The following is a 24,042-nucleotide window of genomic DNA, read 5'->3' as shown; positions in this document are numbered from 1 at the left end:
ATATTATCATCATCATTATCATCATCATCATAGTCATTAACATTATCTAAAGACTTTTTAAAATGTCATTATTCTATTACTCTGACCCTATTTGAAAAAATTCAATGAAGTTCAATTGGGAGAACATATTGATTACGAAGAAAATTTTAAAAATAACTTTTTACTTATTTCTTCATGGTACACGTACAACAATGCAAATCTTAGGAGGGAGGAAGATGGCATATTAGGGTGAGGGAAAACTGCACAAATAGGAAAAAACGGTTTTCAGATATATTGTATGTGATACAAACTTACTTTGTATGGTCTTTTACTACCACATTCATATGTTTGGGTCGGTATTTTTGGAGAGCTTGCTCAAATTCCTCCTATCCATACAAAAACAAACAAAAAAGAGAGAGACATAAAGAGACTGGGGAATGAAAATTATCATGAACATAAAAATAATAATAATAATAATAATAATAAAATAATAATTAATAATAATAATAATAATAATAATAAATAATAATAATAATAATATAATAATAAATAATAAAATAATATTAATAATAATAATAATAATAAAAATAATATATAATAATAATAATAATGATAATTATAATATATAATAATATAAAAATATATATGATAATAATAATAATAATAATAATAATAATAATACTATAATAATAATAATAATAATAATAATAATAATAATAATAATAATAATAATAATAATAATAATAATAATAATAATAATAATAATAATAATAATAATAATAATTGCCAGTTATCTACACCGGGCACACAGTTGAAGGGACCATTGTGCAAAGATTTATTAACCGAGATAGTAATTTTATAAATGAGTCTCCTCTCCACTACCAGCCAATAAAGCTCTCGAAGTTGCTGAGGAAAATTTAGATTCTTTTAAAAGAAGCCTTGCGGTATTGTTCTATGTCACTTGAAGGCTATTTGTTTTCTCTTTCGCCACATATACCAATAAGGAAATGCGTTGATATAAAAATTTGAAAGTACAAAGAACATTTTGGAAGTAAAAATAAAATTAAAATAATCAAATGCAATATTAAAAAATTGACTTATAAATTCCCTTTATCCATCCCCAAGGAGAAATTTGTCTTTAGGGTCACTTTAGAGTGAAGATCCAAGTGTCCGTGAAATACAGTGTTGCTAAGTGAGCTTAGGGTAAAATAACTTGCTCAAGGCCACACAACATGGCAGGGAATCACATATCATACAGGGGGGGGGGGGGGGGGGCAATGATTTATGAACTTGCAACTCAATTCAGTATTATCTATATGAGAAAAGGAAAATGAAGATTTAGAAGAGAAAAAAAAGAAGTTCAGATCTTCCAAGACAGCAGATATAATATAGGATGAAAAAAAAGCACACCCAAAATATCCCGGAAAATTTACTACACTATTTCAGTAGGAGGTAGAAACCAAAAATATTCGAAAATTTACAAGCAAGAAGAACAAATCCTTAAATTAACTGTTGCCAAGTTTCATATAAAATGCTTTATTGGTTTAGAAACTATGCCGGTTATACCAAACTCGTATAAACATCATGATATCGAAAGTTTCCAGTGCAGTGTTACTAGTTTAAGAAGTTGCCGCGTCTGGTTGAAAAAAAAATGATCAATCGGGACAAAGTCTGGATTAAGTTTTTATCCTTTTAACCAGTGCTTCCTCCAAGAAATTGTCAAAAAGGAGGATTTTTTTAGAAGCCCGCCGAAGGGGGTTCCGGGGGCATGCTCCCCCGGAAAATTTTTTTAATTGACATGCAATTAGAGCCATTTGGAGCCACTTTGGCATCAAAATTATGATTTTTGTTAAGCACTCCAATAAAAAAAAATTTTCTTGAAATTTTCCGCGGATATTTCTCTTGGTTTTTGACAAGTGCGGATTTTTCAAGGATCATTAAAAATGCAGAAAGCACTGTTTAACAATGCTACATCATTTTCACATGGGTAGAAATCATATTTGATTTATTTTCAAAGATAAATAGCCTCCAATGTTTCCTGACTTGAATCCCATGGACTACAGCATTAGGTCATTGAAGGTTTATAAAGGTGGTGCAACATTTCACACACAAACAGAGTTAAAAAGAGTCAATTCAAAATGCACGGGATCGACTCACTACTCAAGACAGAAAATCAATGGTACAGATCAGTCATATAGTAAAATGAGGGTTTGAAAGATCACAACTAAATTTGAGAATGACATCTAAAATCTTAGATATGACATTTGTACGGTAAAACAAAAATGGAATTAAAATTTGTTAATATATGTTTTGAAAAATTGTATACACAAATTTAAATAATAGGATTTGATCAAACTTTTCCGGGGTTTTTTTCTCGCACCCGATACGAGTAATTTGCAGTTTTTAAAAATATGGGGAGGGAGGGTGTCTTTTGGGGTTTTTTTGGTTACAAGAAAGGCAAGGTAATCAACTTAAATTATATAGTTTAGAACCTTACACATTTTCAGTCCTACAATTCCCCCTATCATTAAACCAAATTGAGGCAGACTTACCTTAGATTCAATGTTAGCCGCAAATAACTCTGTACTTGATGCCTCTTCATCTGAAATTATTAACAAAGAAATTTTTTAAAAGACCTCTGATTTTTTGGTTTTAAATATATCAAAATGGTTTTTCAAAACATTCCATAATTTTCTGTGACAAATCTTGTTTGTTCTTTTCATGTATAGCTTTTAACAATGTTAGTTTGAAAATGTTGCAATTCTTATAATTTACTAATATACAATATAACCAAAATCCAAATTGAAAAAAGGCGCAAAGGAAATCACATGTACTTATACATACTGTTGACAGAAAAGGGTTTCTTTAATAAATTTTTATTCAAATCCTGTCTATATCTTTTAAAATCTCATAGGATTCCTAAATGATCAAAACTGCACACAACACATACATTGAAAATTGTTTAATTCATTTACAACTAAAGCGATCCTTTCACATGTTTTGCATATGTAAGACTTAGTTATTAAAACTTTCGATACATCATGAGAAATTGGGTTATAGTTATGCTTTGGTCAATTTTGGAGTTTACCTACCTTCATTATCATTATAACTGCCTGAGGCTTGTGACTTTCGACTGTTCGGACTACTATTCATCTGATGATTATTAATTCTGTCTCCACCTCGAAATCTATCTACATTAGCACCATATCTGTCATCTCTTTGCCTATCTGTATCTCCATTTGAGTGATGATTATATCTGTTGTCTACTCTAGGCCTGTCTCTGTCATTACCCAATTGATTCCTCGACCTATCTCCACCTTTATGCTTGTCCGAGTTTTCAGCTGAGTGATTACTATAGCTGTCATCTCCTCTATACCTGTCTGCATCACCACTAAACTGATTCCTAAATCGGTCTCCACCTCTCCGCCTATCTGCATCACCAGCAGGGCCCTCACTATGAGGGACTCTGTGTGACATGTTTTGGTTTCTTGTCGATGACTGCTCTGAATTATTCTGATAACGTTGACTTTCATTGGAAGACATTTCATTTTTAATTGATTGTCTGCCAATGCCGAGATCATATTCGCTTCTAAACATGTGCAAGCAATTTTGAAGCTCCTCTTTGTTGAAAAACCGAACAAATATGAATCTGAAAAACAATTTGAACAGATATGATTACCACAGATCATATTTTACATCCTAACTATTAAGAACTGTTTATATCTTCATTTAAATGATTCCCGTTTTGTTTTGTTGATAAATTATTGAAAATAAAATTATTTATTTTTAAGGTCATTTCAGCATCATTCAGATGGGGCAGTAAAAAATTATAGATTTACAATTAAAACCATCTGAGAAGAAGTGAGACAAAGAGAACTGGATCAAATAGAGGTACATTTCAGGGAGCACATTATCAATATGCTAGGTTTGAGATCACCTTAAAGTCTCATCCAGACACAAGCACAGGATCCTACTAGGAGGATTAAACTTAAATGCTTACAAAAAAATATATTCAGAACAAAAAACTATAACTACATAACAGAGTTGATTTACAAGGAAAAAAAATACTAGAAATTTTCTTCTCAGCAAAGTCTTCGGCCAAGAGTGAAAGAATGACATCTCATTCCAAGACAGAAAGCAACTTGGAAAAGGAAAATTGATATGGAGATAAGGAATCTTTATCCACCATGGAAGGTGATTGTTGTAGTAGTAGTGGTAGGGATGATGATGGTTGTAGTATTTGTGGTGAAGATGAGGTAGTTGTGGTGGCTGTTGTAGTAGTGGTAGTGATTGTAGTAGTAGTGGTGGTAGTGATGATGATGTGGTGCTGGTTGTAGTAGTATATAGTGGTAGAGATGATGTGGTCATGGTGGTTGTAGTAGTAGCGGTTGTGATGAAGATGAGGTGGTAGTTGTTGTAGTGGTAGTGATTATGTGGTTGTGGTGATTGTAGTAGTGGTTTGTTTTTGTTTTTAAGGGTTTTACGGCGCTTGCAACACATTAAGGTCATATCAGCGCCAGTAAAAAGGAAGAAAATGGGATAGTAAAAAGTTCTAGAACTACAATTAAAGCACAAAAGAAAAGGTAAGACAAAGGGGAATTGGTTCAAATAGGCAACAGATGTAGATTCCAAGAGCACACCGCCAAGTACTTAGTTTGAGATCACCTAAAAGTCTCATCCAGACACAAGCACAGGTCCCAACTAAAAGGAATACACTCAAATGTTTACCAATCATATAATATAATATGTAAACTAAACATAATACAATGCATAACAGAGAGATGATTTACAAGGAAAAAAATATCATCTCCCAAAACTATAACTATACATTCGACTGTTTCCCTCCCAGCCAAGGAACTCCGGCAAGGATCAGGACAAAACTATGAAATCTCATTCCAAGATAATGACAGGAAACAATTGGAAAACGGGTATGGGGGATAGAAGACACAGCATGTACCTCCCTGCCCACTATGGGAGGTCAGGATCCCCACCCAGATTGTAGTAGTGGTGGTAGTGATGATGATGATGATGACGATGATGTGATAGAAGTTGTTGTAGCAGCATTGGATGGTGATGTGGTGTTGGTGGTTGTAGTAGTATTGGTAGTGATGATGATGAGTTGGCAGTGGTTGTAGTTGTAGTGTTAATGATGGTGATGTGGTGGCAGAGGTGGTTGGGGAGGGGGGGATCCTTGGAAAAATATGACCTCATCGGAAAATGACTGAATTTGCCCGTAACCCTGAATTTTTTGCTACAGACCGGGTTTTTACCAGTAAAACCTAAGTTTTGGCATCACTGCATACACCCCTGACAAAGTACAAGGTTGAGAAAATGGGTTAGAGGTACCCCTTGTCAACTTACTTGTCTGTCCTATGTACATCTGCAACGTCTCCAGCAAGGCTGAACTCTTCCTTTATGTCCTAGGACAGTACAGAAATAAATAGAGAAAATACTAATAGTTTAAATTTTGTCACATGACATTAACAAAATTTTCATTTAATTTTTTTTTTTTTTTTGGTACTCTTCTTGAGCTGCTGCTTTTAAGTGTGATCAAAAAATCATAGATTCATATCACTTATAAAGAAGTATTGGATTGAATGCACATTTGCCACATAGACATATGCTTGCAATTAGTAAAATAAACAAAAGTGGGGGAGGGGGAACAAATCATAAGCTATTATATGACCAATCGTCCTAAACCAGATTCATGTCCGGGTGACATGGTGCTTAAAATTATGCTGATCCTACATTAAGTAAAAACAGATTTTCAATAATGTCATATTCCAACTTTTTTGCCTCAAGTTTTTCTCAGATTTCAAAATCAGGACAGTTGGTCGCTATGCATTTATTTGTTGCAAGTTAAGTTAAACAAATACCTACATCATTAGTAACAGAAGAAGAAATATTCTCTACGGGTATACAGACAGAATATCTCCCATATCTGTCTGCTTCAAGGCCTTCCACTTCCGGTTCAAATGGAATTCGTTTGTTTGACTTGCTGAGTTCCTGTCTAGACAAGGATTGTAGACCGGAATTAGCTTTTCTTGGAAGTTTCCTCATTCCTGCCATGGCAACAACCATACAATTTGGATCAGCTTCTGAAGGTTTGATTCTGAAATTATAGGACAATGCATTACTTTCCTGAAAATGATTGGTTAAACAACACAAAGTGGAGACCCAATACACAAATGCACTGGATGGTTAGGTTAGGTTTTTAGGGTTTGACGGCGCTTGCGACACATTTAGGTTATATCAGCGCCAGTAAAAAGGAAGAAAATGGGATAGTAAAAAGTTCTAGAATTACAATTAAAACACCCAAGAGAAAGTAAGACAAAGACAAAGGGGAATGGAAACAAATAGGGGTCAGATGTATATTCCAAGAGCATACTATAAATGTACTTAGTCTGAGATCACCTATAAGTCTCATCTAGACACAAGCACAAAATCCAACAAAGAGGAATACACTCAAATGCTTACATTATACATTAAAAATAACAAATATAATAATCTATAACAGAGAGATGATATCATCTCCCAAAACAATAACTATGCATTTGACCGTTTCCCTCCCAGCCAGGACTCTGGCCAGGGCCAGGACAAAACCAAGTAATCTCATTCCAAGACAAAGACAGAAAGCATGTTGGAAAACATATAAGGGGATAGAAGACACAGTATGTATCTCCCTGCCCACTATGGGAGGTCAAGAACCCCACCCAGTCACTGGATGGAGAGAATGTCGTAAGAAACAGTCACTTCTCTGGCTGACTAAAAATAGCAACACTGAGCTGCTCACTCGAACAAATTGTAGTTGTTATAGATAACCTCAAAAATCAACAATTTACCCTCCCAAAGATTAAATAACACGTCAAAATCACTACAACTGTGTAGTCTGACATCAAATTTCATTTTCAATAAATTTCAATGACTTAGAGATGCTCATGAAGTTCTGAAATCAGAGACAAAATTTCAGAACTCTACGAATATTTCGTAATAGTCTGGCAACAGGTGTGAGAGTCAAAGGCATTCAACTCATTAACTTAGGACATATGTTTCTATTTGGTAATTTTAATTAAAGATAGATAGAAAGAAAAAAAAAGGAAGAAAGAACGAAAGAAAGAAAGAAAGAAAGAAGGACGGAAAAAAAGAAAAAAAAAAGCTCACAATGAAGAGATTATTATCAAAGTCATGATTGTTCAAGTTCAAGGCAGAAAAGAAAGAAAATTATCAAAAGATGTTATAAGCTCTTATGATTTATGCAGGGAACTTCAAACAAATCAAATCAAAACTTGGTGAATGCGAAGAAGAAGAAATCAAAAATTAAAACATTTTCATTTCATTACTATTTATAAATCAAGATCAACGACAAACATTTTTGTGTAATGAGAACGATGAAGTGCAAAATCGAAAACTCAAAACTGCAAGCTTTAACAACAGAACACCTGAAGAATGAATTAGAACAAAAGCTACAAACATACAATCCAGTCAAGTTTTTAACAAAGCATGAATTCTGGGTGAATTATTAAATCTTTTTCTAAATGATCTTCTACATTTAAAACACCAACTAAAAATTAATTCATTACATATAATTCTAAAATCAGGTATTTGTATTGCTAGTAACTTGCAGAACATTTGGAATACGAATTATTCTCACAATCTGTGATAGCTAAGGAAGCCCATGCAAACAGATAAAAATGTTCTTTATGCATATTATCCCTAGCTTTAAAAAAGAAAATATGACAACCGTAAATGCATGATTCCATGTGATTAAAACCACTACATACAAACGCTTAAGAGTTTATTTCTTCAAATGATTTTCATCCTGTAAGTTCCTACAAAGCCCATAATGGCCAATGTTTATCTTAAAGGAGGATCTTGATGTGCAGCTATGTTGTCTTGTGGTATGCTACTCGCTTTCCGATTGGAAGGTCCTGGGTTCGAGCCTCGCTCAGCGTATTCTCTCAGTTTACTCAGGTGTAAAATGAGTACCTGGCCGTCAACAGCGTTGTCTCTGTCAGAAAAATTGTAATATATCCTAACAGGCGTCACGTCATGTCTCGTTCTATATGTTACGTTTTGCTGTTAGTCAGGCACACTATGTAAAGCGCTTTGAGCACATTTAGTGGATATTGTGTTATATAAAAGCTCTAAATTTCTTGTGAGTTTTTTTTTAATCAGAGGAAATTTGAGATCTGAATGAAAACGCTTGTTTACTTCTCTGAAAAATTACATTATTTATGCTGAAAATATATTTCAAAGGATAAAAATGACATAAGGATAAGTGCAAGAGATAGCTAAATCAATTCAAATACAGCCAGGTCTCTCTAATCCAGAACTCCACAATCCAGATATCTCCATTATCTGGACATGTCGCCAAGGGACAGATTTTTTTCTTTTGTAATTGTACGCCATATTCCAGAAATTTCATTTCCGTATAAGAACACATTTTGGAAACAAGCGATTACAGTATAGAGGACTTTTGACTCTATAATCTTAGCACCAAACCCAAGTTCAATGCAATCGACAAATGATTGAAGAATTATCAGATTTTAAAGCACATTGTCACATCCAATTAACTCTCACTCAATCCTAGAGATTTTTGGCTACATTTCAAAATTGGAAGAAATGTATTTGAAATGAGCATGTGCATATATATTTTTATTCAACTATCATTAATGTGTAAAAATGAAAAACATTAGCTTTGATACTACACCTATAATTTGTCTCAGAAAAAGTGTAATTAATAGGGATGGGGTAAAAGTGACCCTGGTAAATTACAGATATAGTTGGTGTTAGGGTTGAGTGAGTTAAATTAGGTTCAGGTAGGTAACTTATTTGTCTATCCAATCCAGTCCAGCCATTTTTAGACAACCCCACCTCCTAAATCAAGATAGCAATGCAGTGTTTGTGCAATAATCAGCAGGCAACAATCATGTGGGACAAGTCAGTTAACTTATATTGTTTGATGCTGTCATGATATTGTTTACTGTTTAGAGATAGTTCTATTTGTCACTTAATGTTTGTAATTGATCTGTGTCTGTACTGTCTGTATTGTCTAACTCTTCGTGTTTTAATTTCTTTCCAGATCATGTTGATTTAAATGTTGAATAAAGCCTATATTTTGCATGGCAATCATTCGAGCTACTTTCTAGATTCACAACAGATGCTGTCACAGTAAAGGTTGTTCACATTTATCTTATTAATTTATATTTTAATAAGAATTAATGAATTAATCTCACTCCAGTTATATTTCGGTAGGCTTAGAAAAACTTTACCTTCTAATATTAGATCACCTTTCCTTTAATAGCCTTCCCTCGAATTAATTTCTAATTAGTGAATACTTTTCGTTCTACATTCTGTCGCGTAGCCACTTATTATAAAAGCTGATAGGTCTAACATTCTACACTCACTTCTCTCTACAATCTATGCCGGACAGCCAGCCGCTCCATTCCTCACACATTGATATATTTGAAGATTTTTATCTTTTGGTACTTTGTGGATATTTTATCTCCACCATCAAGATGCCTGAGCTTTTACCTTTGACAGTGCAGTCTTCGACACATCAAGGATCAAACCTGAGCCCACTGTCGAAGAAATAGATGATTCATCCCTTCCCAACTGCCTGGAAGTGGAACCTTACAAACCTGAGCCCGCTGTCGGAGGAATAGATAATCCATCCCTTTCAACTGCCTGGAAACGTAACCTTACAAACCTGACATTATATCATCTTTTAACTTGCCTCAATTGCTCATCAAGAATTAACACTAACCTAATCAAGTTATGTTTGTTTTGTTTTAAGGGTTTTATGGTGCTTGCGACACATTAAGGTTATATCAGCGTCAGTAAAAAGGAAGAAAATGGGATAGTTAAAAGGTTTAGAATTACAATTAAAGCACACAAGAAAAGGTAAGACAAAGGGGAATTGGTTCAAATAGAAAACATGTAGATTCCAAGAGCACACTATCAAAGTACTTTGTTTGAGATCACCTAAGTCTCATCCAGACACAAGTACAAGTCCCTGCTAAGAGGAATACACTCAAATGTTTACAATTCATAAATAATATGTAAACAAAACACAATACAGTGCATAACAATAACAGAGAGATGATTTACAAGAGAGAAAATATCATCTCCCAAAACTCTAACTATACATTTGACTGTTTCCCTCCCAGCTAAGGTATCTGGAAGCTGACAAAACCAAGTAATCTCATTCCAAGACAAAGACAGAAAGCAAGTTGAAAAACAGATATAGGGGATAGAAGACATGGGAGGTCGGGAACTCCACCCAGCTATTCAAGTTATATTTCTTTTTAATTTCTGTACAATTTCAACATCACCTTCAGCAAAGAGAACAATTGAGAAGAAATTGACTAAGAAAAACGGTATCCTGTAATGAAAAACATAGCAACCCAAACAAACATTGCCTTCTTTTTAAAAAAACAAACAAACTGGTAAAAACATGTGAAAATTTTTTTAATAATAAATAAAAACAATTCTTATATGTATACCACACATTGGCCAATGATGAAAGCAGTATAGTCCTATTGCTATTTAGATTACCTCGGTCTGAGGTCAAAACTACATATGCTACTAGAGGTACTGATTTCACTTTCCGGATGCCTCTGATACTGATATCCAGAAAAAATAAAATACTGGGAACAGAGGTGTTTGGATTATGGAGATGTGAATATGTATAGAAAATGTCTGGTAGAAAGAAATAACCTTACTTTACTCAAAAGAAAATATCATTCATAGTTATTATATCATCAAGGAGTTTAATGGTTGTGATGCAATGAAATTATCATGTTAACTATTATGGCTGATAAACTACCTGAACTGGTAAGTTCAGCACTTTTATTTGTGATATGCATTTAAAAAAACCTGATTCACTATAACTATTTTAGCCTTTGTTATTATCACTATCAAAAAGACAAAAAAAATTCTTTAGATAATATGTCATCAAACAAAATACAACAGAACTGAATGAATCACGCCAAAACAAAACAAACAAAAAAAAAAAAACAAAAGGAAAAAGATGAATAAAAAGATAATAGAAGCAATTGAAAACACAACTTCCAGAGAAGAATGTTGCCTTTGCTGACCAAACAAACCTCGCCACATCTGGAATGGCAGTAATGAACTCATGCAGTGTAGAAAAACCAAGATCATGATAACTCAATGGACGACCCATATGATGTGTATATTTACTGGCAAAATCTGACATTCGAATACCATCTGAATATTCGTCAAAAGACAATAATTCACTGACTTTTCTTTTGACTGCTTCCATCACTTTACCGTAGGCAACCATTGTGACACTATATAAGCACTGTATAAGCTGTGTTGAAAGAAAAAAAAAAAAAAAAAAAGGGGGAGAGAGAGTAAACAAAGTTTACAAAACAAAAAATGGGTCTGCACATTTATAAGTTGAAAAAAGGCAAGAAGGTCGTAGATTTGTTTCACTAGTTCTTGAGGATATCATGGGATGAGTTCCGTAAAGTTGGAGAAAGTTATTAAATTTTCAATTTTTCTTCTGCATTTACAGAGACGCCAACTTTAAATTTGGCTCACAGGAGTTTCAGACACCACTCGTAGGAATTTCAACGCCGAAAGAGGAATTTCCGCACACAAGAAAAAGGAATTGTGTTGACATATTATATAGTTCTAAATAGATAACTGATTAGAATTATATTATGATACATAAACACAATGCCAAATACAATCCCAAAGTTTCCTTATTTCAAATGAAGTAAAGCGCCAAAACCTAATGGTATAGATTTTAGTACTGGTGGTAATGTGGTGTTGGTGGTTGTAGTAATAGTAGTAGTAGTGATGATGAAGATGTGATAGTGGTTGTTGTTGTAGTAGTAGTGGTAGTGATGATGATATGGTGGTGGTGGTGGTTGAAGTAGTAGTTGTAGTGATGATGATGATGTGGTGGTGGTAAAGTGGTTGTAGTAGTTGTGGTCGTGATGATAATGATGTGGTGGTGGTTGTAGTAGTGGTGGTAGTGTTGTTGATGTGGTGGTGATGGTGGCTGTAGTACAAATGGTAGTGATGATATTGTGGTAGTGGTGGTTGTAGTAGTAGTAGTAGTGGTAATGATGATGTGGTGGTGGTGGTGGTTATAGTAGTAGTGGTAGTGATGATGTGGTGGTGGTGGTTGTTGTAGTAGTGCTCGTGATGGTGATGTGGTGCTGATGGTTGTAGTATTAGTGGTAGTGATGATGATGATGATGTAGTGGTGGTTGTTGTAGTAGTAGTAGTGGTAGTAGTTGTAGTGATGATGATGTGGTTGTAGTAGTAGTGGTAGTGATGATGATGTGGTGGTGATGGTGGTTGTAGTAGTAGTGGTAGTGATGATGTGGTGGTGGTGGTTGTAGTAGCAGTGGTGGTGGTAGTGATGAAGATGAAGTGGTGGTGGTGTTTGTAGTAGTGGTGGTAGTGATGATGTGGTGGTGGTGGTTGTTGTAGTAGTAGTGATAGTGATGATGTGGTGGTGGTGGTGGTTGTAATAGTAGTGGTAGTGATGATGTGATGCTGGTGGTTGTAGTAGTAGTGGTATTGATGATGATGTGGTAGTGGTGGTTGCAGTAGTAGTGGTAGTGATAACGATTTGGTTGTTGTGGTTGAAGTAGTAATAGTAGTGATGATGATGTGGTGGTGGTTGTAGTAGTAGTGGTAGTGATGATGATGTGGTGATGGTTGTAATAGTGATGGTAGTTGTGGTAGTGGTAGTGATGAGATGTGGTGGTGGTGGTGGTTGTAGTAGTAGTGGTAGTGATGATGATTTGGTGGTGGTTGCAGTAGCAGTGGTAGTGATGATGGTTGTAATACTAGTGGCAGTGATGATGATGTTGTGGTTGGAGGGGGGGTATCCTTGGAACAAATTGACCTCATCGGAATTTGACGGAAGTTGCCCGGAGCCCGGAATTTTTTGCTCCAGACCTGAGGTTTTTTTTCCGGCGAAATCGGAGTTTTGGCATAACTGCATTTATTTTAAAAAGGAAATTTATTTTAAATATGGAATTCAAGTGTTCAGAAAAGGTGACGGTGTAATTATAATGTTGATTTCAAAGTTCGAAATGGTTATTTGGTGTCACTATGCAACACTCCTGTACACAGAGAGACAGCGAGAGAGAGAGAGAGAGAGAGAGAAAGAGAGAGAGAGAGAGAGTGAGACAGAGAGAGAGAGAGAGAGAGAGAGAGAGAGAGAGAGAGAGAGAGAGAGAGAGAGAGAGAGAGAGATTATACAATTGACACCACATAAGCTGATGCCTCTTAGGTCGATTTCCAATTAATTAGCTTTTACAGTTGAAACCACATAATATGTTGAGTACCCTGCCTAACAGGCAGACATGTGTTGGTGCTGCTCTCATTACAGGATTTTTATTCTTAATATTCCTTATGGATTTTTACATCTACTTATCTGTGTCAATTTTTTATATCATGTGACATATCATTTACTGAATTTCATCAAAAAAGTTCTGTGAAATCATAGATTTAAAAAACAGATATGTTTTGTTTTTAAGCGTTTTGCAGCGCTTGCGACACATTTAAGTCACATCAGCGCTGGTAAAAAGAATTAAATGGAATAGTCAAAATATTCAAAATTTACGATCAAAGCACCCAAGAAAAAGTAAGAAAAAGGGGATTTGGTTCAAATAGGTTCAAATAGATGTAGATACCAAGAGCATATCTTCAAAGTACTTAGTTTGAGATCACCTTAACAGAATACATAACTAAACAATACATAAGAGAGAGATGTTTAAAATGAAAAAAAAAATCATTTCCCAAAACTATATCTATACATTTGACTGTTATCCGCCCAGTCAAGGACTCCGGCCAGGGCTAGGACAAAACTAAGTAATTCCATTCCAAGATAAAAACAGAAAGTAACTCGGAAAACAGATATAAGGGGATAGAAAATACAGAGTGACCTCCTGCCCACCATGGGAGGTCAAAGACCCCACCCAGAACACGTTTGACACAGGGATTTTCACATATTCAAAACCTCAGTTTTTACTTGTATTGAGATCACTATTCATATTGAATATTATAACAAGTTACAAAAGTGAACATATTCTGTCGAATGAAACACATCATTTTTATTTTTATCAAACAGAGGAAGAGGACAAAATAAAAAGGGATTATTGTTCACACTCGCTACTGTCCCCACTAACCTATCTGTTTCAAATATAAATAAGAAATTGAAATCATCAACACCAAAGTTGCATCAACAATATTGATGAAATGAAAAACAGAAACCATAATGTGAGCGTCGCTCACATCAATAACCTTGGCAATGACGACCACATTATGAACAAAAATAACAATTATGACGAGCAAAACAGAAAAATAAAAAATAATAAAACAAATAAAATAATATAAGAATGCAACAGAAGACAAATTTTACAACACAATAATAGTTTGCATTATTTATTTAAGCTTTACAGTTGAATAACAATAACATCCAGATACTTTGAAAATGCTAAAAGAATACTTTTCTGAAAGAGGAAACCATTTCATAGTATGAGGTACCCTGGTAATTTAATAACCAGTTTTCTAAAATGCATTAGCTTTCTAAAAGAGTGATATCCAAATGTGCTCAAAGCGATTGTCAATAGGAGTTATGTTTGTTTTGTTTTTAAGGGTTTTACGTCACTTGCAACACATTTAGGTTATATCAGCGCCAGTAAAAAGGAAGAAAATGGGATAAGTAAAACGTTCTAGAATTACAATTAAAGCACCCAAGAGAAAGTAAGACAAATGGGAACTGGGAACAAATAGGGATTAGATGTAGACTCCAAGAGCATACCACCAATGTATTTAGTTTGAGATCACCTATAAGTCTCATCCAGACAAAAGCATGAAACCCAACAAAGAGAAATACACTCAAATGCTTACATAATAATAGATTCAAAATAACAAATATAATAATACATAACAGAGAGATGGAATTACAAGGAAAAAATATAATCTCCCAAAAACAATAACTATGCATTTGACTGTTTCCCTCCCAGCCAGGACTCCAGCAAGGGCCAGGACAAAACCAAGTAATCTCATTCCAAGCCAAAGACAGAAAGCATGTTCGAAAACAGATATAAGGGGATGAAAGACACAGTATGTACCCCCCTGCCCAACAATAGGAGTTAGGAGCCCCAAATCAACAGCAACATGATTTAACATGAATAATGAGACTTTGCACGCCTGTATAGTGCTATTATTAAGTTGCTATATTCTATACAGGGCAATAAATCAGATCTTTCAAGTCAAGTCAATTTAACTCTTTAAGATTCAACCCGACAAAAACCGACAACGGCCAAATATTCATGGGCGGGGTAGTCAAGACTGGCCTCAGTAAGTAAAATCCAATCGTTGTGAAGGCCCTGTCACTATCGCAGGATGTTTTCAGCTTTGATTTTTATAAATTTGCCGACAGAAAAGAAAATATGTTTCAGAAATTGCGAATTGGATCCTATTTTATTTGCGGGGGAAAATCATCGACATTGCACTTTGTTGGGTAAAAATCGGTAAAAAATTACGACTTTGGTGATGAAAAATGACTTTGAAGACAATTATTATAAACTTTAAAAAATATTATGAATAATTTATACTCCCTTATTTGTGGGTCGATTTTGTCATTCGTGGTATCAATTTTATGGTAATAAAGAGATAGGAACTTGAGAGTTATTTTTTCTGATGCGAAATTATTACTTTGTAATTTTAGCACCAAGAAAAATAGTCGGTAAATAAATTTGTTAACACCTCTTTGATAGACCGCCACCGTCCATTCGTGTAGAGTTGTGAATCAAGCGTTTCAAAGTCTTCGACCAATCATAGGCTATCTATCCAGCTGGCCGAAACAAAGACGCTTCTCCTCGTCCATGTATTACGCTATTGTTATGCAAGGAATATAACACCTTATTGAGTAGGCCTAAAAGCTAAAATCTTAAAGTAAAAAATATAATTCTGAGGAATTTGAAAGTCACATTGCTGAAATCAGCTTGAAAAAAGAAGTACATTGGTCTTTGTTTCATAAAAATCGGTTGAAAACCAACTGTTTTACGAATAAATTTGATTTTAAAAATTGCTTTTGTTTATTTTAGCTTCTTTTAGCAACTTCTTTATTTTATCGGCCGATTCTCTTGATTTTTTATATCATTCTTTATATCTCAAAGAGACGAGATCAGTGATATACTTTGTTTCTTTCAAATGTAACTAGAACATAGTTTGGCTTTTTTACCTATCAACCATGCCTGGATAATTTATTCATCAACGTTGTGATTGTGACGCAACTATTCCATGGCCGTCTTCCACTGCCTCAACGATGATTCAATTCATTGTTGATGGCTGTTGACACGTGAGCTGTCAGAACGACCAATCGTTGAAGGGTCAAGATGCTCAGTAGCCACTCGTTCTTCGGTCAAAAAACTTAAGAACTCACGAGAACAAAAGTTTGAAATTTGGTGATGGACGGACCTATGAAATCGTTTCTGGGCGGAGTTTAGCCATGAGTGACCATAGAAAACGAAAATGCGACTGCAGATATCAAAGAGTAGGCTTATATCATCAAAGGATGTCTACATGATTGACATAGCCATATAGGGAACTCATTATCTACTCCCCCAAAAAGAATCTGAACACGAGAGGGTTAAAGAGCTGAAGCAGGAAAGAGGGGTAGGATTCTCCCAAATGAAAAATAGGGAGGGGGTTGAGGGGAGTACCCTTTCCCTGCAAGTAGTGCCAGACAAACAAAATGGCGGATACCAGATGCAAACAAACTGACAAAAGAAGAACAAAAAGTGTCCAAGGGGTTCGTTGATGGATCCCCCCAACAAGGATTTGAAAAGTGATTTGAATTTGCAACACTTTCCAGCACCATCCCTATCTTCCTGGTTTTGTCATTAAGTCGCAACTCCGTACATCAAAGATAATCGCGACTGTGAGTATGGTAGGGACAAATGGAAGTGCATGGGCTTTTAATTTGATTTTATTGATTTCTCTGTCAAATTCACTTTGGCTATTGATTTTTTAAAATATTTTCGGGCAGAAAATTCCATATTTGGATGGTGCTTGGAAAAAATTAGTTGAAATGACCATTAACTTGTGACTGCAGGATCTGGTATGACTGCTGTTTTCTTTTGTTTGGGATAAGGTGATCAACTGGGATCGTTGTCAGTCCATGACGAGCCTTAAAGAGGACTTTGGCTTTTAGTATAGCTGAAACTGGTCACCATTGCATTTCATTCAATGGTGACCAGTTTCAGCTCTTGATACTTTCAGTCCTCCTGTAGTTGTTACAAACAAACCTGCATGCTCTGTTTTGAAATTTTTTCTAACTGTTCCATCTGCTTTTTACTCTTGGGATACCAAACACATGCACTATAATCAATCTAATTTCTAAATAAAGTTTAAATTTTAAACAAAGTGGCAATTCAGACCCAAGTCTGAATAGTCTCTGATGGCTATTTGGACTCCCAATGTGCGTGCGCATACAGAGGGGAGGACGACACAATGTGGGCAGTAGGCAGAGGATGGAACTGATAAAAAAATAGAAAAAGAGTTCAGAAGAAATTCTGTTTTGCCCACCCATATCACACTGACTCAGCTCATACCCCTACTTTGGACTGTAGAAGGAGTGTTGCCTGTCTCACAATGTTTTTTCTTTGTCTTGATTTTATTTAGACATTGTGTTATGTTAGAAAAGCTATTAATATTAATTTATACCACGGTTACTTTGACTGACTTTTGTTACTTTTGAAGAATTTTAACTCTTTTCTTTTAAATTTCTATCTGGACCCAATTAATCGATGATTTTGTCTTTCTCATCCAAATTAGCGGATTAGACTACCTGTTGATAGTTACCAATTACTAAAATTGTAATTTTGATTTGCATTAATTTTATGTAATCATCAATAATTAAAATATTTTTTTTTAATAAAAAAAATACTGCCACGGGAGACTATTCAGGCTGGAGTTTGAATGATTGTTTAATTGTACATGCGCATTGGAATTTGAGTTCGAATAGCCATGGGAGATTATTCAGACTCGAGTCCGAATATGAATAGCCTCAGCCATTTAAAATGCTAAATCATTGGACTTTTAATAGACTAGTACTAGTAGAGGGTTTGGGAGGGGGTAGACTTTAAAAAAAAAGTTTCCCCCCTCCCAAACCCTCTACTAGAACATTATAAAAATAAAAAATACTGGGGATGTAGGAGCTTTCAGAAGGCCTCCCGATTACGGCGATTATTATATCCTTAAAAAAAAACAAACAAAAAAAAACATTTGAATCAACAGACGGGCAATAGAATTGAAGTTGAAGTTACTCCTTTATCTTGGTTGTATGGAACAATGTTGATCCCCAACCCTATTTTTTTGATTTTTTAAGAATAGATATAAATCAACTTGATTTTTACTGATTTTAATTTGGGAAACAAATTACCACCCAGACGTTCGTGAGGAGTGAGCTGCGAATGTTGGCCTGAGTGTGAGTGGACATAATATAGAAAAGTGAGTGGAGCAGGCACTTATGTTGGTAACAACAAGTTATGAAGTGAGTAGAAAAGTGCCAGAAGACAATAGAGAATAAAAAAATTTTTCGCGGCGGTGGTGGGGTTTGAACCTGCGACCTTATTGGTACGACAACTCCGCCTGGCAGGTGAGAGCGTGGCTCTACCGTGTGAGCTATCCACGAACACAAAAATATTCGTTTCAAACCCAAAGTCATTTCTAGATCCCTCTCTCACCCACTTCTTGAGATCGCCGATTCGTTCACCACCATCGCGAAGTAATTTTGACCAGCAGTTAAGCTTAATAGCCAATATTCTCATCACAAACATATAACATAGAAACGATTGAGACATTGAGTATGCTCCGGTGTATGGGGTGAATTTTTAATTCAGAAAAGTGAGTGGAGCAGGCACTTATGTTGGTAACAACAAGATATGAAGTGAGTAGAAAAGTGCCAGAAGACAATAGAGAATAAAATAATATAAGAAGTTTAAAAGTACCGCTGTTTTCGGAGTTAACGGAACCTCTCATTATCATTTTTTTTTCAAAGGCCTGACCATTAATCACTCACCAATTGTTATTCTGGTCGAAGAGTCCACAGTCCACACTTATAATCTCAATTTTTGGTGGGCCTACTTTCAGTTTCACCAATTCAGGTTTTTGTCTTCCCTCACGCCTCAAAACTCGCACGCCAAGACAAGGTTGCCAGATTATTTTACAACAAAATGCCAGGGGAAGACTCAAAAAATGCCAAAACACTAAAAAAAATGCCAAAGTCTGTTGACTCCCATCCCTACTAAGAAAACTACTCACTTTTGATAGACAATTTACTATCATATCCTGGTGGCTTGCGTGTTTTCTTTTCTTTTTTTCTTTTTTTTTTAAATTATACTAAATTTCCTGTTGGGGTAATTTTTTATCTACTGACTACTAAGTGGAGTGGTAAACCACTACACCACGGTTGGATTTTAAGAATGAAAAAGAAATACATTAACATGAAAGGTAAATACGTAAACAGTTAAATAATTATTGACAATTAAGAAAACTTACTGTTTCGTGTTTCTTATGAAACTTAATTAAGAAAAGGTGTCATTTGAAGTATAATATACAAGAAAAGAAAATGCCAAATGAAAATGCCAAATGCCAAATGATTTTTCTAATGCCAAACGGTTTTCAAAAATGCCAGATTTTTGGAATCTGGCATTTAAAATGCCAAACTGGCAACCCTGCACGCCAAGACAAGGTTGCCAGATAGAAACATTTTTTATCCAAAGGATCGTAATCCAAATCACAGTCAAAGATAGTCCAAATAATAATAATAATAATAATAATAATAATAATAATAATAATAATAATAATAATAATAATAATAATAATAATAATAACAACAACAACAACAACAACAACAAGAATAATAATAAGAAGAAGAAGAAGAAGAAGAATAACAACAACAACAACAACAACAACAACAACAACAACAACAACAACAAGAAGAATGATGATGATGATGATGATGATGATGATGATGATGATGATGATGATGATGATGATGATAATAATAATAATATTAATAATAATATTAAGAAGAAGAAGAAGAAGAAGAAGAAGAAGAAGAAGAAGAAGAAGAAGAAGAAGAAGAAGAAGAAGAAGAAGAGGAAGACCATCATCATCATCATCATCATCATCATCATCATCATCATCATCATCAGGTTCAAGAGTCACTCCTACCTCACGTTTCTTCTGCTTGCCACTTATTGAGTTATGTGAACGACTGGGACGTGAAATAGAAACAGAAAGTTTTCACAATTCTTTTTCATTTCGTCCACTAAAATCGATGACATGAGGTTAAGACTGCCCATCACTTCTGTCCTCTAAAGCAATGGTAACAAACACAAAAATATATTTGTAACCATTTAAGTTTATAGAAGAATACAAGACTGAAATACGGAAACGTATTTTCTATTTTAATAAAAAAATATTTTTTTAAATTGAGCTTTATATAGCGCAATATCCACTAAATGTGCTCAAAGCGCTTTACAAGCGGTCCCTGGTCAACAGCAACATTTAACATGTAGGACGGGACATGACGCCTGTTAGGCGATATTACAATTTTTCGGACAAAGACAACGCTGTTAACGGCCAGGTACTCATTTTACACCTGAGTACGGTGAGAGAATGTGAGTAAAGAGCATTTTCCAAGGACTCAACTATGCGCCGAACGCGAGGCTCGAACCCAGAACCTTCCGATCCGAAAGCGAGTGTCATACCACTAGACCACATAGCCGCATATCTATGTCAGGCCGTGTCAAGTCGATTAACATCTTGTCGCTCATGTTTATTTATTGTAATATAATATAAATTTGGCTCAGATTTTCCCACCTTGCTATCTTCTGTTGGGTGATTAGTTCTCACTATATTATCTTTCTAACTTATATATTATAGTGCGTATTTGCATGATTGATATGGCGGGTAGAATCGCTGTGCAATTCACTTAAATACACAACATCAATAGATAGTATGCACCCATTTGTGAATAAAACACATCTCTCCCTATCCATGACAACTTTCACGGAAGAAATTTGATCAGTGCTACCGTAAAGTCAAATTAATGGGGGGGTTTTTCTTCAAGGTGCACTCTGTGTCCTTCTTATGAATTTGTATATAATTTTCCTGTAGCCTACCACCCTTGGGCGCCGTACAATATTGTGCAAATTAATTGTATTGGGACACCGCTTTTCATCATAGTAATTTGTGATTTGTTCTTCAAATCGTTTGGATAGTTTTTCCATGAAAAGTACCCAAAAAACAAACAAACAAACGAAAGCAAAATTAACGATTTGGGGGGGGGGGGGGTGTACACTAGTGAAAGAAAAAAATTCCAGCTCTCCGCCCTCCGCCCACTACATGATCCTTCATGTAAGAAACAAGGAAGAGACTTTAGTGGAGCCAACATTTGCAGGATACAATGTGAATCACGTAACTGGTTTTGCGTTATATGATGTATATCTAGAATAGGATTGGTTTTTGTTTGTTTGTTTGTTTGTTGTTGTTGTTTTTTTTTTTTTTTTTGGGGGGGGGGGGGGGTTTGGTACCATCCGTGAATTTCTAAATTGAGGATGAATGAATTGTGAACTCTCTCTGTCTCAAATCATAAAGACTCCATACACGCCCGGTTTTGATCGTGGTTCGGACGCCGATCAGGCAAACCGGGTTGAAAACGCAATGTGTGTGGCCAAATACCCAAATACCTGGCCGATAAGCAGAGGGACGGTCGATCGCTCGCAAAACCCGCCTTGCTTAATATTTTTCGAGGCGATCGGCGATCGGGGGCGTGGCAGTATAAAAAATTGGACATTTTTTCTCTCTCGGATTTTCGCTGTTTTGACGTCAGATTCGTGATCAGCGTCGAATTTACAATAGGTTTGATACCAAGAACTATGTTTTTACTCCAAAAATTGATGAAATTAGAAATCAATGTTAATTAATATTGAGGCTATGTGGCCGACAGAACAGTGCCCCTCCCTGTTTTGTGATGGATCAAGTGGTATGACTCTCGCCATCGGATCGGAATGTTCAGGTTTCGAGACCCACTCTGAGCGGCGCAGAGTTGAGTCCTTGGAAAAGGCTCTTTACTCACATTCTGTCACCGTACTCAGGTGTAAAATGAGTACATGGCCGTTCGTTGTCTTTGTTGGGAAAAAATGTCACATCGCCTGACAGGCGTCATGTATCGTCTTTCAAGTTTAATATTGCTGTTGCCTTGAGACCCGTTGTAAAGCGATTTGAGCACGTGGATATTGCGCCAAATAAATGCTGTGTTATTATTTTTTTTAAATAATATTTTTATAAATGTTGCGCCAGGAAGAGGTAGATGGCAAAAGTTTCGTTCTTGATCATCGTAAAATTTATAAAGGATATCATACAAAATAAAAAAAAATAGTTTTCATAATTTTCAATGTAATGATATAATAATATGCCAGTTTTTATTTTATTTTTTCCTCACCCGTTGACACGATATGACGGTTGACCTTGACATAGACATTTGGGATTGGCAGATGCCAAAAAGCCTTGACTACGTGATGACAGGGGGGGGGGGGGGGCGGGGGGCATTGTAACCTTGAATTATAATTTACAGACAACGCCCCCCCCCCCCCCAAAAAAAAATAAAAAATAAAAAGAGCTGTGTGCGTGTGTGGGGTGGTGGTGGTGGTGGTGGGGGGGAGGGGGGGGGGTGCGAATGCGAGTAGTCCCGAGGAGTACCCGTTTAACCTGCCACGGGAGCACTGTCGATTTGTTTTATAAATAATAATAATAATAATAATAATAATAATAATAATAATAATAATAATAATAATAATAATAATATTAATAGTAATAAATAATAATAATAATAAATTATGACGATAAATAACAAATCTTTATTGTCCACAAAATGGAAAAATTTCCGTGGTCTACGTTGCTTTTAAACTTAAATCGGATTGCAAATGTATTGATGTTATGCGTATTGGAAAAATACTCACGACATCTCCATCGGGGTATAACATATTAACACACAAAACTGCAAACTCGAACGTTCATAGTCTGATTGATATAACTTAGTGATAAGTTAATTATAAAAATGGCTGTCTAAAAGCAATAACAACGGGTTGACTAACGTCAAATTGATTCCTTCTATTGATGCTCTGTGTTAAATTAAAATACTCACAAAGTCCGCCAGCCAGAAATATCACTCCAGCCCAAAAATCTACATGGAACCTTGAACGTTATAGTCTAATATATTTTAATGAGAACTAATCATAAAAATGGGTGTCTAAAAACAATAACAATGAGATGAGTGACGTCAATTTGGTTCCTTCTATAAATATCCAAGAACTTTACTCACTCCATCCGCTCTCTCCTCCTTCAATACATATGAATCTATTCTCTCATCACTTTTTTGTGCGGCTATGCATGTGGTCTTGTGAAATGACACTCGCCTTTGGATCGGACGGTACTGGATTCGAGTCCCGCTCCGAGTGGCGCATAATTGAGTCCTTGGAAAAGGCTCTTTACTCGCATTCTCTCACCTTGTTCACTGTTAAAATGAGTACCTCGCTGTTTACAGCGTCGTCTCTGTCGGGAAACAATTGCAATATCGCTTAACAGTCATGTCTCGTCTAACATGTTTTTATGTTGGCCAAGGACGCCTATAAAGTGATTTGAGCACCTTTATTGAATATAGCGGTAAACATATATAGCGCAAGTAAATTTCTCTCTCTCTCTCTCTCTCGACATGTTAGATTCTTATAGCTATTGCTACATATGATGCGAATATCTTGGACGGTTATTGATGCTATGAGTTTAGGTAAAATGCTCACAACATCCACCAGTCGGAAATAACGTACCGTCACACAAAACTGCGAGTAACCTTGAACGTTAAAAGTCTGATTGATGATTTTTGCCCACACACGGGGAGATATTTTTTGAGGCGATCGGCGGTCGGGGGCGTGGCAGTATAAAAAAGTGGACATTTTTTTCGGATTTTCGAAGTTTTCACATCGGATTCCTGAT

The 24,042-nt window shown here is 35.5% G+C and overlaps 1 protein-coding gene across 2 annotated transcripts in view; it reads right to left on the bottom strand.

Annotated features, from left to right (window-relative positions):
* LOC144966458 (uncharacterized) overlaps positions 1–19,193 on the bottom strand; it is a 31,514-nt gene extending 12,321 nt beyond the window's left edge. Inside the window, exons 1-7 of one of the 2 annotated variants that reach the window (XM_078903005.1) lie at positions 19,064–19,193; positions 11,246–11,314; positions 5,860–6,091; positions 5,341–5,399; positions 3,072–3,628; positions 2,532–2,581; positions 295–365 (exon numbers count right to left, since the gene is read on the bottom strand). In XM_078903005.1, the coding sequence (XP_078759131.1) occupies positions 295–365; positions 2,532–2,581; positions 3,072–3,628; positions 5,341–5,399; positions 5,860–6,060 (938 nt within the window). In that variant the 5' untranslated portion in view covers positions 6,061–6,091; positions 11,246–11,314; positions 19,064–19,193. The remainder of the gene's footprint in view (positions 1–294; positions 366–2,531; positions 2,582–3,071; positions 3,629–5,340; positions 5,400–5,859; positions 6,092–11,245; positions 11,315–19,063) is intronic. The other variant, XM_078903006.1, reaches the window with a different exon arrangement.
* Between the last annotated feature and the right edge of the window lie 4,849 nt (positions 19,194–24,042).

The sequence above is a fragment of the Berghia stephanieae genome, chromosome 2 (assembly GCF_034508935.2).
Source record: "Berghia stephanieae isolate SIO BIC M18660-M18661 chromosome 2, UCSD_Bste_1.3, whole genome shotgun sequence".
NCBI lineage: Eukaryota > Metazoa > Mollusca > Gastropoda > Nudibranchia > Aeolidiidae > Berghia > Berghia stephanieae.
Note: the sequence above shows the minus strand (reverse complement) of the source record. Positions and strands in the feature narration are given on the sequence as shown.